Raw genomic sequence first — 19,544 nt, 5'->3', positions numbered from 1 at the left:
TACCTGAACACATCATCAGATAACTCACACTAATTCTTACTCTATTTTGCATGTTAGTATCCTACACAAAACTAAAATGTTAAAATATTATAGAATCATAGAATAGTTAGGGTTGGAAAGGAACTTAATATCATCTAGCTCTAACCCCCCAGCCATGGGCAGGAATGGCTCACCCTAGACCATGTCGCCCAAGGTTCTGTCCAACCCAGCCTTGAACACCAGAAGGGATGGAGCATTCACAGCTTCCTTGGGCAACCCATTCCAGTCTCTCACCACCCTCACAGTAAAGAACTTCTTCCTTATATCTAACCTAAATTTGACAGTAGTAAGTTTAAATTGCAGATAATACGTACTTGACTGAATGATTCCCAATTAGAGTCTTACTTAGATTAATTACCCTCCAATTCACCCTCTGAAAAGGGCATTCTTAGACTTTACTTCCTGGCTTGGAAGTGTTTCTCATGGTATGATTAAAGTGATTATATGCAAAACTAATAAATCGATACAGGTAAAACAACACTTAAATAAGTACTTTTTTTCCCTAGCATGGGTAAGTGATGCCTAGTAATTGCACAATATTTTAAATGGAGAGAAAAAAGGAAAAATAGCAATAGATTTGGTTTTAGCAAAACGGACAGATATTTCTGCTCCATTATAGAGCTATTCAGACAAGAAAAGGTCTTAACTCTGATAGCATTTTGCACTTTTAAATGTAGATATTTAATAGATATAAAGCATGATTTTTCATACTAAATACATTTTTTTCCAAACAAAACCTGTACGTACAATGTCAAATAACATTTCTAGACATAAAATAGCAATACAGTTTGCTACAGAAGAACATCCTGCTATTAATTAAGCACACACTGCTTGTGTCCACAGGTATGAATAAAACCATTTATACAAGTGATATTATGCAAATCAGGAAACCTGTATTTTTGAACAGCTATTCCCCATCTGTTTCTCTGGGTAATAGATGTGATATCATCACATAAGATGTAATTAACAATCACCCCAAGATCAGTCAAGGTTTAGCAATTATCAAATGTCAATCACCTTTGGGAAAATGAAAATATGTGACAATTGTACAAGTAGGAATAATGAAAACAGAAAAGATAGTTAAACGTCAGTAGAAAATTCCATCAGTATCCTACAGCAAAGACTTCAATGAGCGTTCACTATGAGTAAAATGTACCCCTACCTTTCTGAAAAAAGGTTGATTAATTTGTCTTTGCATTTGCAGCTCTGCAATAATACAACGTACTCCTTAATTGGTTCAGACTTTAATTCAGACTTCAAAGTACCAGAAGTATTTCCTCTGTAACATATTTGTAACAATTGGGGCTTACTGAATTCATAAAATCTAAAGAAAATGGACTCTCTGATGCCTGGATCCAATTTCTCCTCTAATCTAATATATAAATTTTAAGAGGATTTGTATGATCCCCCTCTACAGCATAATTGGGCAGAAGATGCTTTCTTGGTAACTTCCACACCTGGTGTTAATCCATTTTAATAAATACTACAGTGACACAGGAGGTCTCAGTTCCTGTATTTACATTATTTAGACCATTTCTTATGAGTTATGACAACCAGAAACATTAAAGTACAGTTTAGAACCACAGAATTGTACTTACTTTTATTTGGCTTTTCAGAGATTCATGAAGGAGAAAACTTACTCGTGCCACATCTTCCTTCACACTTGTAATAACACAAACTTGTTGTGCTAGGTTGTCTGTGATCAACAAAAAACCTTAGTATTTCAGGCAAAGATAAATAAATCAAAATTATTAATCTGCTAAACATAGTTTTCAATGCATATACTGCTGACTCTTGACAGAATCTTTTCAACAGCTGTACATTTAAGACAACTTATTTCAAGGCACAGTTAATGTAACTTTCATAACATATATCTCAAATGTAAAATTCATATTATATTTTATATTATTTTGCACAATGTGAAAACATTACATAAGGCCTGTCCCTAAAGCCTATCTGAATAAGGGAATTCTATGAAAAGGTGCTTGCTCAGGTCCACATTACTGACACTAAATGAGAACCAAGAAAACTTTTTGGAAACTTCATACCACTCCTCACTTCAATAAATCACTAAATGCAGTGTCAGCAATATTGAAAAAAAAGGCAAAAAAAGCTAGGAGAGGAGCATAAATCCTCTTCCCAGCAATATATACTACATAACAGAAAAAAAAACAAACAAAAAAAAGGTATTGAAGAAAGTGCTCCAGAAGACAGCAGATACAACTGTTCATCTTAATACCAAAGAAGCTGAAAGTCAATGACAAAGATCTTGGCATGGGCAACCTCTTAGATCTTTTACTGGGGGGGGGGGGGGGGAATACAGTATTTTGTTGATAACAAGAACAATAGTTTCAAGTTATTGCCCGATCTCCTCAATAAAGCAAATATTTCAGAAAATGAGTATTTTCTCTTGCCATTGACTACAGTTTGAAGATTCAGTGACCACTTTCCTTAAGCAAACAAGTAAAAATAATTCAAGTCTGGAACTCTCAATTCTAATTCAGGAATTGATCACTTAGATGTTGAATTAATATGCAGAGCAAAACATTAAGATTTCCAATGTCTTTCAGGCAGCCATTCCATGCACCGCTAGAAATTTCACAAATGTAAAGTCTAATTATGTTTAAAGCAGACATCAATGAAGCTTCAGAGACAGAAATATACCAACCCCCACCACAAAACAAATCAGTTGTGAAAGGCATAAAAAGAATTACAAAAATATGCCCTAACTGCTCTTCAAGCAAATTCAAATATAAAGATACATATTTGTTGCATGTGGAAAGTTTTGTTTTATAATTGCATAACACACAATAAGTTCAATCAGATGCATTACTTAAGTAAATATCTCACATTCTATTTGCTAAAGGCTTCTTTATAAACAGACATATGGACCTGAAAATTAATTTTTAAGCTGCTACAGAGTAAACATTATTGGAAAGTGACTTGTGATTTTAAAACCATTTTTTGTGAGCAGGAAAAGTGAAATAACCACTGAGGATCCCAAAGGACCGTTGCAAGAATTTTATGAATCACAGGCATTTATTATGTTTAATATTTATAATGTGACAATGAAACTAATGGTAGCAACTGGCTTTGTATTAAGTTAGCAAGAATGGGGAGGGGGGATAAAGAGAGAGAACAATAAACATCTGCGTGTGTACCAGCACAACCAGATGAAAGTGAGAATTGAAAAAATGCATGGCCAGGGCTGGAAATCACAGGATACCACAACTGTGGGAGAAATTATCTTCCCATAGATTCATTGGGCAAAAAAATACATTGAATGTGCATCAAAGTTGGCTCCTACTTAATACAGTATAACTCTACAGTCTAAAAAATGGGTCACTGGGAAACCATACTGAATTAATTTCTTATCAGCAGAAAGAAAGTGGTGGGTAGATTGAAATCAGAACAAGAGCCACTTGAATTTAGTGCTGTACACGGAATGCAGCTACACTGCACATACAAAATAGATGTACATAATAAACCAGTCTGGCATATCAGATTTCAAGAACTCAGATTCTATTGAACTAATTAATTTAATGAAGAAGGTCAGATTGGAGCTATTACAAAAATCCACATGTGGAAGAAGGCTGTGGAATCCAAAAAGGCACGATAACTTATGCTCAGACAGTTCTTTTTAAAAAGAAGTCAGTTATCAACAGCAAGTGTCAAAAGCAACCTCATTAAGAGGCTGCTCAAAGACTGCAACTATAAAATCCCATCTCACTGCTCCCCCCCAGACCCCTTAAACCTCTAATTTCCCGTAATGTAAACGAGAGAGATGACTACTGAAAAAGCAACTAGGATTTGCAGGTTGAATTTAATAAAGAAAGAAAAATTGAACGAAGTGTGAAAAAAATGTATTTTTAACCACGAGGAGGAATGTAAATTTATAGGGGAAAGTCTACTAATAAAGTATGAAAACGATAATACACACATTGAAGAGATGCTACATGGTTTTAAACAGTCAAGAAAAATTAATAAAGGAAGTCTAGGAAATCACTTTTTATAAAATCATTACAGCAAAACAACAGTTTTGTTCTAGTTGAAGTTTAAAACTTTATTTCCATTTCAACCCCAACTGTTTCAAGTGGGCAAAAAGATGTATGTGTTACTTTAGACAGTCTGCACCTTTGCTGTATTGTGGGATGGAAGGCTGAGTAGAGCCTTCCTCCCTTAGACTGCCTGTGTCCCACCTCCAGTGAGCTGATGGAGCTCTCTGTCACTCAGTGTAATCACACTGAACGCAGTGAGCACAGCTGGAGTCCTGGCTCAAACCTCATGGCGTTCATGAGTTCTGCTGACTGCCAGTAAAGCTAACTGCATGCAGTATTTGATTCCTGGTCTTCAGAATTCTGTTTGGGTGAACAAAACAGTCGTTCTGGGAAGCCAAGTTTTAAGCATGCCACAAAGAATTTTAATATTCAACTAACAAAATTTTGGTTTTCTTCAAACTGCTGGATAATTCAGGCTGGAAGTGACCTCAGGAGGTCTCTAGTCCAAATGCCTGCTCAAAGCAGGATCACTCATGAGATCAGGCCTGAATGCTTAGTCCCTTGAATACCTTTGAGAAGGGAGACAACACAACCTCTCCAAGCAACCTGTTCACTCCTTGACTGTCCTCATGGTGAAAAAGCTTTCCCTTTTATTGTGTTGGAACTCCCCTTGGTTCAGTTTTTGCCTATGACCTCTTGGCCTCCCACCATGCATCACTATCCTTTTCTTCCCCGCATTCACACCTTACCTTCCTTTTCATCTGTCCAACCCCTTTTTTCCTCCTATTACGTTACCAATCGAAATCTCTATCTTGCTTTGGCTTCCTCTTTCTCTTTTTAGTTTAAACTTCTTACTTCCCTGGAAACTACTCTTCCTAATACATGTCCCCCATTCACTCTCAGCTTCATTCCAGTTTTACCAGATTATGAAGTAACCCTCCCCATACTGCATCACATTTAACATCCACTCAGAGCATATTTTTTGCACAAATTAAAAACAGTTGAAACTACACTGCCGGATTTTATTAGGTTATACATTTAAGCTCTTCATCAGGAAATTTGCTTTATTAAAGATAAATCTGACACAGGATTTCAGAATTTGTTCAATTAAACCTCCCTCTCTCTCCAGCAGAAAACTTTCTTTTCCATTTTTCTGTGCCCTCCTTTGATATCCTGAAGCTTTAGATCGTGTTATTATCCAGTAACACCTGTTACAGTCTTTATCCTAGGATCTCACCCAAATTATATATTAAAATGTATGCGTGTTTATGAACTATGTTAGTTAGATAACATATTAAGTGTAATGCAACAAATAACTTTAAAAGTTTACCTAAAAAGCAGGCCACAAACAGCAGCAATTAAAATAATACTTTGTTTGAATAAAGATCATAAATATCATATCATAGGGAATTAATACCATATGAAAGAAAATGCATCTAAATGGAAAGCAGTATTTAGCCTACAGACATGATTTTTTTTCTCTTAATTGCACATATACATGTATACATACACTTGTTTTTGTAAACATGTGCTCATACCACGCCAGTCTTGGTCTGTCAATACAATTCCGACTATTTTGGAAGCACATCCTATTCAGCAAAATACTTTTGAAGTCTGCAATGAATCCAAAATAGTAAACTAATTTATCAGAATTCCATTTTCACCTTCTACATAGCAATGGTCTAGAAACTCACTACGCTTCTTCCTGGCATTTTTAGTATTTCATAAGAGATGTTTCTACAACTGTAAACACAAGAAAAATGAAATAACTACTGCCAAGCATCTAGTTAATCTATATTCAATAGAAGTGAGTTGAAATTGTTATTCGTATAACACAGGTAACCTAAAATAGCTAATAATTTTTTGTTTACCATTCCTCTGTAACCACAAAACCCAAAAGCCAAACTTGACGCTGCCCCTGCCAGTGTTAGTATACAAGAAAGGAAGGAAGATTTTGTGGTAGAAGACAACACAGAGGGTGTTTTCACCTGACAGTAACTATCCTGAGGAGTACATCCCTACCCGTCAATCTGTTTCTTTGCCTCACAGCAGAGAGCAGACATTGGTTAACGAGTGTGCCCATGAAAGTGCAGCATACCTCCAATAAGATATTTGTCCTTTGATGAACAAGGCTTATGTCAGTTTTTTGTTTTTTTCCAGAAAAAGACATGTAGGTTCTTCATATAAAACAAAACACAGTACATAGGTCCCAACAGGCATAAGCAGTTTGAAGGCATTATATTTTTCTTGCAAAACATAATTGTATCTACATCAGTAAACACTTATTCAGCCAAATGTGAGGGCAAGTGCACACTCTTGTGAAAAGGTCATTGCAGAGGAAGGGCCCTTAAGAAAATAAAAAGGAGCAAGAAAGAAGGACTCTTGAGTTACAGTCTTCTACTGAGCAGTACCATTTAAAGTTTACATGCTGAAACTAGAGTTCAAAGATACCTACCCCGAGGGCAGTAGTCCTAATGGAAATTTTTTAGAATGTTTTGTATTAGCCTGATCTTAACTACATTTCTAGATGAGTCACCCTTATTGTAAGAGGATGTTTTCTTACTTCAAGACAGTTAAAAATGGGCATGTGCCACCTTGTCTGCAATCTTGACAAGTTCATACCTGCTTAACTAAAAGAAAAGCATTAAATTTACTGTTTATTAAACAAATGGTGTTAGGACTCAGACTTTCATAGTGCAGTTATAAAAGAGACTTAAGGAACTAAGCAAATTAATAAGATGTTTTAAGAAAACAATCTCAAAAGATAAGTCATTAGTCTATTCACATTAGTGAAGTGTTTCTTTGTATTGCCTTGAATATGTGTGATATAGATACATATAAATATCTAAAGTAAAAAAATGTATGGATGCATGTATGTTTTTTCTTACTTCCACCTGAGTCAAGTTTAGCAAGCTGAAGTTTGCCAGTTTTTGTGTCTCATTAGGCCAGCAGTACTTCTATGTGCTTCTATTAAACACATGTTACTTACATCAGAATTGCATTTGCAACATAGCTGACTCAGGAACAGCCTCATGATTATAATCTTATGATTAACTGTATTTTTTCATACATCATTTAATTGCCAAACACATATTACCATAAGAATTTTTGCATTTAATTTTATTAATTACAGAATTATAATTTTATATATGGACAGACAGAAATCAAGAGTACTTCAGAAATAAACAGGATAGCAAAATAACATGTCAAAATGAACCATAAGGAAGCAGTTCCTTAGCAAAAATGTCTAGAGGCCCAAGTGTAATCCTAATATGTTAGCATAAAAATTAAAAGTATTTAAAGATCTGTTGAAGTTCATAATTCAAAGCAAAAAAAAAAAGTTACTTGAAACCAGAAAGGAAAGAGTTGGATGAATAATTCCCATCAAAACAAATATTTCAAATATTTAGAAATATTTATAATAAAACCAACAGGTTAACAGAAAAAGGTAACTGTCATTCTCTGAAGAAAACCAAGTTTCAATCACTAATAAACGTAACAGAACACATCTATTAATGTAGATTACATGAAATTTGGGACTGTAGTCACAAAATTATTTAATTAGTCAGCTAGTAGGAAAGGCCTAACTGAGCATGCCTTGGCTGGTAGGATGGTTGTCCATTCTAGAAGGTTTCCCATAGGCACAGCACGACACAGCTGACCGTAGCTGAGATTTCTTTCGTAAAACTAACAACTATAAGACTGAATGATACAACATGGGAGTGTAACAGGATGATGCTCAATGGGATAAAAATACATTATGCCCTTAAATATGCTGTGTCATGAACTTTGAATAACATGCTTGCCAATATTAATTTACATGGCTCAACTGTCCACCACGAAAATAAGTTACATCAACCTGAATATCTGGTATTTGAAACCTTTTGAGGGCACAGCACTCAAACTGCAGACTTGGGAATGCTAACAGTATCTATTCAAAACACCATTAAAGATAAGTAGTTATGTAAGATAAATCTATTACAGGATATCCTAATTAGCTATAGAGCAGTCATTATACTGCTTGCTTAAATAAAGAACATGTACAGCTTCTCCTTTCTGAACTCAAGCAATGAAGCAAAGAGCAAATCTAAACTTCAGTGAACTTCAGAGATTTTCATACAGACCAAGCATAACAAAGACTACTGTGGTAAATGAAGCAGATACATTGCATTCTGCCACAGTGACAGAATATCAGAGAAGTAGAGATCAAATAAGGGATCAGCATGATCTACCACTGTGTAGGTCTTTTTACTTTAAGCTATATACACTTTTTATCATAAAAGACAGCTGCAAAAGACTCATTTGCTTTTGTGAAAACTAAAAATGCTAACATAATGAAATACATATCTATGAAGAGAATGGTCATTTATGGCCTTTTGAGCTCTAGTTATAAAAATAGTTAAACTTAGTGAATGTTCCTTTCATTTGAGTAAGCTCCATCCTCTTTTTCTATTCAAACAGTTATAGAGAAAGCTGCTTGGAATGGACCTTATTTTTTACATAAATTATAACTAATCTTTAATAACTTAGGAGATTACTGAAGCCTTTATATACACAGGAACATGGAAATTCACTTGCATGAAGGTTGCAGTATTGTTTCAGGTTTATAATTTTTTTAATGAAACTACAGTGCATATGGTTACATAAAATCAGCATAAAATACTATTCAAACATTTTTTTAAGCAAAATGCTTCAAAATACAACCAATCTACTTGGTTATCTTTAAAATCTATTAAAAAGGACAGAACTGATTAAAAGAATACAATGAGTCACCTTTATAAGGATGAGAGGGCAGAAGAGGGAGAGCACAGAAACCATTTTTCACATTGTATTTGTTCCTAGTTTCCCCACAAGAAGCACGATGACCTAGCTCCCGCGTTCACAAGAGCTGCTACGTAATGATAGGGATATATGGGGAAGGAAGGTTCAGCAAACTGGACAGCTGAACGATGGGAGCATGGTGCTATCTCCTTCTCTAGCTGTATAATGCAACATATTTTACATAAGGTGCCCATCTCCCTGCCCATTACAGAAGAACATACCACAGAATGGTTTGGGTTGGAAGGGACCTTAAAGCTCATCTAGTTCCAGCCCCCTGCCACGGGCAGACACCTTCCACTAGACCCAGCTGCTTAAAGCCCCAATCCAACCTGGCCTTGAACACTGCCAGGGATGGGGCAGCCACAGCTTCTCTGGGCAATGTGTTCCAGTGTGTCAACACCCTCATGGTAAAGAGCTTCTTCCTAAAGTCTAAATCTACCCTATTTTCAGTTTAAAGCCATTACACCTTGTCTTATCACTACATGCCCATGCAGTAAGTCTAGTAAAGGATTGAATAAACTGCAAGATGAACAAGAACTTTTTAAAAATATAAATCAGCACTAGTTTTAATTTTTCTTTTCCTTTAAAGTTTACATACCCTTGGTACATGCTGACAGTCCTCTGAACTAAATTAAACATTTGAGTAATACTGAATGATACAGTTCAATAAATTGGCCTTTGTATTACAAAAGAAGTACAGTCTGTAGTTACGCTCAAGGAAAATGGAAATGAAAATGGATCTACTTGGTCCAGTAATGACTGATAAATTACCATTAAATATTGAGAACATACATGGTAAATAAATATGAAAAATACATGGGATAAAGGAAAATATGACCAAAGTTAACATAGAACTATGACTTTGCTGAGATTTTTTTCCAAGTTGAATACTGAGCCTTTTGTCAAGATATGATCCACTTAGTACCTTCATTGAGCTGATACATAGCATTTACATCATTTTATGCCGGCATTACTGGTTTCAGCAAGCTTGACCAAAAGAAGTACAACAATTCTTGTTACAGCAATACCTACAAATATTGTAACAAAACAGTACATCCAAGCGGCTGAATCAGCTTTCTAGATTTCCTTATAAACCTTACCACCAGAGGAATTTTCCTTTGACAGTCTCTCCTATTTGGGTAATACTTAAAATTACAGATAATACTTAAAAGAAGCCTGTACTGTAGAAGCACGCATACACTCTATTAGAATTAGGAATTCAGCAAGCATGATGTAATGGGATCTATATTTAGACTAGGAAAAATTTTTTTTTATATATAACTATTTTTGCACTTCTCAAAGATTAGAAGCTTCCCTTTGTTCCATTGATCTATAATTTAAGGTAAAGTATTAGTTCCAATACCTATTCATCAAAGGGATAAAATCATTGATTAATTTTATATCACACTGTATCATGAAATCCATCTTTGCTTTGGTTCATTCAACTACCTATTTGTCTTAAGAGTCATTTTGCTTAAATGACAACCACGATAACAATATTTGAGCTTTTAAAATTTATATTCAAACTGAATTTCTCTATCCAAGGAAAGATCACTTAAAATTAAATGAAAAATATTAAAAAAATTTCCAAGAGCACAGAAATTTCAGAAATTTTAAAAAGTTTTAGTAATCACTAGGCCAACTCAAGAACTTCTTATCTAGATTTTATGTGCAAAAAACTCTTAATGGCAGAATGAATTCTGCTTGCATAAAGTTTTTAGATATCTAATAGCTACAAAAAAATAAGTGGACAAAGTCAAGAAACTGCATTAGTTTGAAAATGTTCTTCCAGTTTAAGTTGGAACACATTTCATTTTCAAGGCTTTTCATAAGCTTTAATAAGTAAAAAAAAAAGTTCTGAAAATATTAACACAAGTAATTTCTAAGATTAAATATTCAAACTCAATTAAGATGAAAAATGGCTTTGTAAGCCAAGAGATGCCCCTTTTGGCAATATCAACTGAACAAATGATTCCTAAGAAATCAAGGACAGGGAGTCTCCCTTCCAACCTCCCAGCTTTCTAATGAAAAAATGAGAATCCTAAAAATTTCCAGGCTTTCCAGATGTATAAATAGATTTTTTCATATTTCAGTTTGTTTCCATTCCCTGTTCTCTTTCACTGAATACCACTGAGGAAAAGTCTGGCTACATCTTCTTCACTCCATCCCATCTGGCATTCATACATACTGCTAAAATTCCGCTGAGCCTTCTCTTCTCCAGGCATAACAGTCCAACCTCTTGCAACATCTCCTCATCCGTTAGATGCTCCATTACCTTAACCACTACCATGGCCCTTTGCTTAACTCTCTCCAGTACGATGATGTCTCTCTTGCAATTGGGAGCCTAGAACTGAACCCAACACTCCAGATGTGACTTCACCAGAGCTGAGCAGAGGTGAGGCTCATCTCACTCGACCTGCTGGCAATGTTCTGCCTGCATAGCCCAGGGGCTGTTGTCCTTCTTTGCCATAAGGATGCATTACCACCTCCTGTTCTATTTGTTGTCCACTAGGACCCTCCAGGGCCTTTTCTGAGGAGCTGCCTTCCAGCTGATCCATCCCCAGCTGTAATGGTGCTTCCCAAGTGCAAGAGTTTTCATTTCCCCTTGCTGAATTTCACAAGATTTCTGTTCACCCATTTCTCCAGCCTATCAAGGTCCTTCCGAATATCAGCACAACCTCCTAGCCTATCAACTACTCTTCCCGATTTTACATCATCTACAGACTTGTGGAGGCTATGCTCTGCCCTGTAATTCAGACTATTAGTGAGGATTTTAACCAGCATTCACCCCTAAGATAGGCCATTTGTGACTGGGCTCCAGCTGAACTTTACTGTTTGAGCGTGGCAGTTTAACCACTTTTCAATCCACCTCACTGTCCATTTTTCTACTCTGTACCTCATTAGTTTGTCAATAAGAATGTCATGGGAAATAGTGGCAAATGCCTCGCTGAAATCAAGACAAACAAAGGAAAAAGTTAACTGTATCACAGCTAAAACCAGAATAATCCAAACCAGACGCTAAACCAATACTGGATCTTGTAACACATGAGCCATCAAAGTCAACAACTATCCAGTCACTCACCATGCCCTAAGAGGACATGGGTTTTGCTCTTTTTTTCTCTCTAAATAGGAACCACATTCTGTTTTTCTATAAAGATGATTTTATTCTAAAGGATGTCCCTTTCTCTTCATCAGTTTCTGGGCTTCTATCCCTCCGTTCTTAACAAGAGTCAAGCAAGACTCCTCTGAATCAGTGCCTAAGAGTTTACAATAACCTTGAGTATGCTCATTAAACAGTACTTAAGAGTTCTTCATTTCTACATTGTTTTCAGTCTAGTCTTCATGTTAAATTGCAATGAAACCACTGTTACCATTACAGGGAAAGGTGAAAAACCAATTCAACGAAGTATTTATAAATTAATGGAGCATCTTAATATCATATAATTGCTGTATCAATTTTGGTAACAGGTTGCTGTACATAAAAGACAGAAGAGCCATAAAGAGTTAATATTTATTTTCTAGGCTACTGCTGTAGATTAGAAAGATAGAACATATTCAGAATTAACTACAGATTAAAATAAGAATTTATTCATTATAAAACCATAGAAAATTAATCTCTGTTTTAACTCAGTGATCAATCCGAAACAACTTGCCTAAGCACATTTTATTTGTCATAAAACTATTCTCAAAGACATTCAAAAATTCAAAGCACACAGGACTCTTAATTAGATTTAGAAATATGCACACTGAGAGCCACAAGGATGAACACATACCCTTAATAATCGATTCAGCAGCATACAGATCCCGCTTGTAGGTCACCTAAAGGACAGACAAGCCTCATTAGATTTAACACAGCAGGAAGGAATGTAAAACCAATAAAACAATGCCCTGAAGGCAATTCTTTACATTTGAAATACCATAAACAAATGATATTGTCAATTTCTTAATTCTGGTAAAATATCACCAGCGAGTCAGAAGTTGCAAAAATTACTGGAGACTCAGGAGAAACCTTTCTCTAAATACTTAGATCTGCTTAGATCTCATTTGAAACCTAAAACTACTTTTAACCCTCTGCAGAATCATAAAAACGTGCTGTTGCATCTATTTTAACACATTCTATTCTATAATTTTTACTATGAAATAGATTCATTTTTTTATGGGAGTTGTGATCATTAAAAAAATGACAGCTAGGGAGAAGCCTCATTATTTCAGTAATTATTCAGTAGCGCAAGACTATTACTGTTAATGAGAGTCCAATTAATCAGTGGGAGTGAGACCACTGTAGGCTTTGTATGAGCTTTCAGAGGATTAAAATCCATCAAAATCTTCCTGAAGACATTAATCAGACCAACTTAGATGGACAATAATAAGATGAGTATTAACTTGGTACTTGGAAAAAACAGCTTTCATATCTGCCTTTGTACCCTCATGGTGGTGGACACATCAATACTAGGCTTTGCAAATACAATGAGAGAAAACTAAAGGCAGCATCTACCCAAGACATTAACAGTCTTTGCTAGCAATGTCTTTGCAATGACATGCAGTGACATGAACTGATACAGGAATAACTCCTAAATATTTGTCTTTGTTTTTACTGTAACTTCCTTTTATGTTAAATAAAACATTACTGGATATTCGACATTTATTTCTCTAGAGTCTGAATAACTTTTTTCTTTCTTTTAGAAATGGACTGAATAAGATTCCAAAAGCTTTAGTGCTGCAAAGTAAATCTTACAGCAGACACATACCATTATGGGTATTAGCATTTTAGTCTCCAAGTAAATGCTTGTTTGATTTTAACATAAGGATTCTTGTGACCACTTTCCTTTCCATCACATAAATTAAGCTGTGTATTGTAGTCAGAAACAGAAGAGGAAGATTACCTTTCGCATTACTCATTATTTCTCTAAGGAATTACACTTTTTTAAAATGAATAATTAACTTAGTTCCCTAATTTCAGATACAAGCTCCTATAAGCTGCTTGAAAATAGTCATGTTGACAGACATAAAAACCCTGCTAGTTACCACACGTGATCACCACAGGAAGTGAGCGATTCTCTACACCTCTCACAGTATTTAGTAAGATGCTAAATCCAATTAAAGTTTCTCTTAAAGTATGGGTATTTATAAGGTGTCTGGATTTTCTTGTGTTGATTAAGAGGTGCTCTTGCAATTTAGATGAGATTTAGTAAAAAGGTAGACAACCACGAGAGACACCCTTTGGTCTCATTCTAACCACTGATTGTTTTAGTATGCATTTATTGTAAACAACTTTCAAGGCTAGTCCACACAATCTTATTGTTCTGAGCAACTATACTGCTTTACCTCTAGTTTCACTAAAGTAGATTTGCATTCTAGGCTCACACCAGCCAGAAACAATTCAGATCTAGCCCAATAAACCAGGAAGAATATTTTAGCTGCCACTCTATACCAGAAAGTAAAATGTCATTGCCCACTCACAGCCATGTTAGGTGCAAAAAGAACAGTGAAAAAAGTACAAATAAGAAAAACGACACACTGGGGTCCTCCCTCACTTTGCAGAAGAAAGATGTTCTACCTCATCCACTTCTGTTTGTTTGGGGCTTTTTTATACCACATTATTAAGCTAAATCTTTATAAACTTAACAAATTCCCATTTAATCTTTTTCATGCTCTTCTCTGAACCTTCTCTATTTATCAGCAGTTGCACAGAGCCTGAGTCCAGATTTGACAGTAATGTTCTAGAAGCACTTGTAATCCTAAAACGTCTCTTTTCTAACTCATGTTCTTATTTCTCTGTCTGTGGCTGACATGTATTTTGCCCACAGTGGAAACCTACTATCCACTGTGATGCCTACATCAGTTTAAAAATTATTGCCTCCCTAGAACAATTCTCTAAATATGCCCTACGCTGCTTCTGTTTCTAAAAAACACTTCTTTGGTTTTGGCTGCAGTAAAAAGCATACCTTCTGTTTAAACTGTTTGTCAAGCATTCCTTATCAATAGGTTATTTTTGATCAGTTATATTTTTATTTACAAATCTTTAAATCTTTGTGTTGTCTACACACTTTATCAGTCAAATGTTGAATAGCATAGAGACATTAACAGTTTCTGCAGAACTGTATGTGGTGAGAATTATCTTTTGAAAGATATATCAGTTATACAATTGTTAATCTATTTAATGAGGATTAGTACAATTACATTCATTATATTTTTAATTAATCTGCTATGTAGTAACAAGTAAAACTTCTGCCAACCATATATTGCATCAGCACTGCCAACTTCTCAGCCAAGGCCATAATCTTATAAAAAAGGCTTGAAGTCAATTTCACAAAATAAATAAATGGTTGACATTCATTACATCAGTCCCTTAATGCTTTATTAATCAAGTTATGCCTGTAGCACCCTTTTGCTTTCCTGATCAATATCAAAGTCACAGATTCTCTCTCCATGTAAAAATGTTAATTTTCATTTTGTCTTCTTGAGCATCTAGTGCTCCAAGATTTTTCGAACATTATTGCTACAATCCAGAACATCACTAGGCCAAATACTAGAACTCAACACAAATCATAGAATCGTAGAATATTTAGGGTTGGAAAGCACCTAAAGATCATCAAGTTCCAACCCCCCTGCCAAGGGCAGGGACACCTCACACTAAACCATGTCACCCAAGGCTCTGGTCCAACCTGGCCTTGAGCACCCCCAGAGATGGAGCATTCACAACTTCCCTGAGCAACCCATTCCACTGCCTCACCACCCTAACAGTAAAGAACTTCTTCCTTATATCCAATCTAAACTTCCCCTGTTTAAGTTTTAACCCATTATCCCTTGTCCTGTCACTACAGTTCTTAATGAATAGTCCCTCCTCAGCATCCTTATAGGCCCCCTTCAGATACTGGAAGGCTGCTATGAGGTCTCCACGCAGCCTTCTCTTCTCCAGCCTCAACAGCCCCAACTTTCTCAGCCTGTCTTCATACAGGAGGTGCTCCAGTCCCCTGATCATCCTCGTGGCCCTCCTCTGGACTTGTTCCAACAGTTCCATGTCCTTTTTATGTTGAGATCACCAGAACTGCACACAATACTCCAAGTGAGGTCTCACGAGAGCAGAGTAGAGGGGCAGGATCACCTTACTATCACACAATATGAAACTATCATCTGCTTATTTGGCAAAGGCAGAACAGTTTTAGTTAGTAAATATTTCTCTACTTTTCTGTATAAGAAACAATCTACTGCGCCTATTTAGCAAAGCCTCAAAACCATCACACAAGGGTTGGTTTGTTTATTTTCCTGTATGCCCTTCTCTCTAAATTGTCAGACTGTCACTTTCCCCCATCTAGAAAGTCCCCCAAGGTTATTCAAATTTAATATATAAAAGTCTTTTCAAACTCATTTAGCTTGATGAACATTTCAGATTTGCAAATCTGTACATTAATTGCAAAACATAACTCTTTAACAAACAAATACAATAAAGTTATGATCATGCACACACAAAATGAATTGCACTTTAATGAAGTATTTCCTTCTGTTATACTAAGGTATCAGACAGATCTCCTTTGTATGGGGTATTTTTGTAGGATTAGAAGATGACCTATTGTTTTAGAAATGGTGAGGTTTTTCTGCACTATCAGCATCAAGTTTTAAATGCACATCAAACCTTTAAAAAAGTTTTTACAATGCAGTTTTCATGTGAATTATACACACACATATATATTAGACTCCAATCACATTGGAGTTACATGACTTTATACTTAAGAAGATATTGCCCCAGAACTTTTAAGGTCATTTTGTTTCAAAGGTGTCAAGCATAGAGAAACAGAAAATGTGGTGTTGATAGTGTCATTCTGTTTCCTTTTTTTGAAATCCTGATCCTAGCTATAAGTAATTATACAATTACTACATTTATAATAGAACTTATAAATATTTATAACACTCAAGTAATTTCAGTGTTCCTGCTGGCTTGTCACTACAAAGAATGATTTCAGTTTTGTCATTTGCTTCCAGAAAGTAAACAAACTACCTCTTGCTTTAGCGTTAACCATAAATGACTTTGAAATGCTCTCTTTTTTCATGCGCTGTAAGTAGAGAAAGCTCAGATAGAATAATTACAGTTAATTGAAGCAAACAGCATGTATGGACATAAAAGTAACTTTTTCCCACAGCTTTGAGCCATTTAATGTTATATATAAGTTGTGCACCTAATAAACTGAATTCTTACAAATATCAGATCTGCTGAGGTCCACACAGAATGAAACTGGTTTGTAACACTCGCACTTCAGAAACTGTTCTCCACAGTTCTCTACTGCACAATGATTATTTCAGTTCTCATTTATCTGGACAGAATTATCTTTATTACTTGTGCTGGAAAAGTAAGACTGGGGCCATTGGGAGCACATGAGTTCTTGGCATACAAAATATAACTTGTCTCAGCATTGAAAAGCCTTACAGGAAAGAAAGAAAAAACCAACAGCATAATATAAATTACATTACTTTGAAAGCTATGGAAAGACAATTCTGCCTCTGAAAGGTCATTAGGAACAAAGAGCAATAGCTCTTAACCATTTTGTAGGCAAGCATCACATGAGAAAATTGGCAGCCTTCTGCATTTCACTAAACTGCACACTGAGCATGAGTGTTGCCTTCTTTAACAATACTCCTCCAAGTCACCTGCCAAACACTCCCATACAGAGTGACCAATATCAGGACACTATTCAAGAAGGAAGGAGCTATCATCCTCCTTAGCCTTTCATACAAGTATACGCTGCAGAAACAATTTAATATACAGACCTCCTAATGTTTACGTCTTTGACTGTTTTCACAAGCCACAGAAGACACCAATGACTTTTAGCTACAAAATAAGACAGGGAATAGGATGTGAGAAGGTATAGGTATTTTAATAACATGGGACCAGCATCACTGTACATACTAAAATAGCATATTCTGCACCACCTGCAGTACAGTACCTGCACCAAAATGGGTGCTGCTGCTAACAGTGTTAGGATTTCATTTCACTGACGTTGGAGTGGCCATAACACTTCAACAATTCCCTTTTAGAGATGTGCACAAGCTCAAGTCTGAAGTATAACTGGGCACTGGTTACTAGTGCTGTTCTTCAAGGGCTGACAGTACAGACAATACTGTCCAATATCTTTATTAAGAACCTGGGAAATGTGAAACAACCTCAGCAAACTAATAGAGGCCAACAAATGAGGAAGTATTCAATATGCTCAAGGGTCCAACACTCATTTAGAGGGATTCTGAAAAGCTGGAGAAAGAGGCTAACAGAAACCTTATCCAAACATCCTGACCCCCATTTCACCAAGGTGTTGGACTAGATGACATCATATCTTTCAGTCTAATTATTCTGTCATTCTAGGTCAAAAGACTACATTTCATCTAAGAGTATATACTACAGATATAAAGAACTAAATAAACAACGTAAAGAACTAAACTAACATTATGGGTATATTTTTTACCCCTCATGGAAGTAGCATGCTTTACAATGAGCACAATGAAACCATCCAAAAAGCAATGTAATACAAATACGCATGACATGACCTGTCCCTTAGATAACTGAATAGGAAAACAGACAATACACTGTTTCAGAAAGACTATGTCCCCAGAAAGATATTGAAAAAAGTTGCTGTATGCAACCAACGCATAAGTAATTTTTGCTGTTACACTGCACAGGAAATTTGCACTGCAGACTCAGGAAATTACCCTTCCGTGTAAGATTTACTGTCATATTATTAGAAATCATGTCCCATTGGAGGAAATTTACTGTCAAAGATAGATGGAGCGATTTGAGCTGCTTCCAGATCCTTTAGTGTGGTAAGGAATAATATTTTATAAAAAAGTAAACACTTAAAAATTGCATGACACAACAGCAGAAGAGCAATGAGCTACTGGGAAAGAAAATGTCCCACCTTCCAAATAATGAAAAAAGATACTTAAAAGCAGCAGGGACCTATCCTTTAGTACTTGTATAAATACCCGCTTTGGCAGTCAACAGGAACCTACAGATTATCCGAAAAGGTGAATGATGTTTAAAAACATTTTAAAAGATTGTTCGAAGAGGTCTTAAACATTAGTTTTACTGTAAAATGTAAAACTTTATAATGTTACTGAAGGTAAGCTCTAAAAATCAAACTGTTGTTAGCCAGATATCTGGCATCAGAGAAAAAGTGATGTTCTAGTAGAAGTTGAGGAAAACAGAGAAAAGATGATACAGTATTTCTATATCTTTTGCAGAGAAGAAAGGAGAAAGGAAAAATCTTATCTCCTAGAAGAATGTTCTTACTTTTAGAGATTATGGATTTATACTTTTACAAATTCTCAAGCTATTCACAATTACCTAGTTGGTTTTCCAACTTCCAGCTATATACTGTCCTCTTTGATTATCTCAAGTAACATCTGCCCAAGTCTGTCTACAACGAGATCTGAAAGAAGCTTATGATAATCCAAAAAAAATTCTGAGATTTAGAAGAGAAAGCCTATTAGGATTGAAAACACATTAATATTTTTATGTAAAATACAAATTTTATTAATTTAAATATATATATAAAACATAGATATTATTATTGTCTTTACCTTCCAGAGATCAGATGTTCCTTCAACAAGTTTGGCATTTGTTTTACAGTATTTCAGAGCCAGATGCAAACATTCAGTTCCATAATCCAGGTCATAGTCTGTACACTGTAGCCATTAAAA

General features: G+C 35.5%; 1 protein-coding gene across 3 annotated transcripts in view; it reads right to left on the bottom strand.

The window, feature by feature from the left end:
• CRPPA (CDP-L-ribitol pyrophosphorylase A) overlaps nucleotides 1–19,544 on the bottom strand; it is a 120,949-nt gene that overhangs the window by 56,480 nt on the left and 44,925 nt on the right. For 2 of the 3 annotated variants that reach the window (XM_061356451.1, XM_061356453.1), the window contains exons 4-6: nucleotides 19,425–19,529; nucleotides 12,632–12,677; nucleotides 1,638–1,735 (exon numbers count right to left, since the gene is read on the bottom strand). In XM_061356451.1, the coding sequence (XP_061212435.1) occupies nucleotides 1,638–1,735; nucleotides 12,632–12,677; nucleotides 19,425–19,529 (249 nt within the window). The remainder of the gene's footprint in view (nucleotides 1–1,637; nucleotides 1,736–12,631; nucleotides 12,678–19,424; nucleotides 19,530–19,544) is intronic. The other variant, XM_061356452.1, reaches the window with a different exon arrangement.

The sequence above is a fragment of the Neopsephotus bourkii genome, unplaced genomic scaffold, assembly GCF_033783945.1.
Source record: "Neopsephotus bourkii isolate Nb327-2 ecotype Australia unplaced genomic scaffold, CSIRO-AGI_Nbou_v1 NB_855, whole genome shotgun sequence".
Classification (NCBI taxonomy): Eukaryota; Metazoa; Chordata; class Aves; order Psittaciformes; family Psittacidae; genus Neopsephotus; species Neopsephotus bourkii.
Note: the sequence above shows the minus strand (reverse complement) of the source record. Positions and strands in the feature narration are given on the sequence as shown.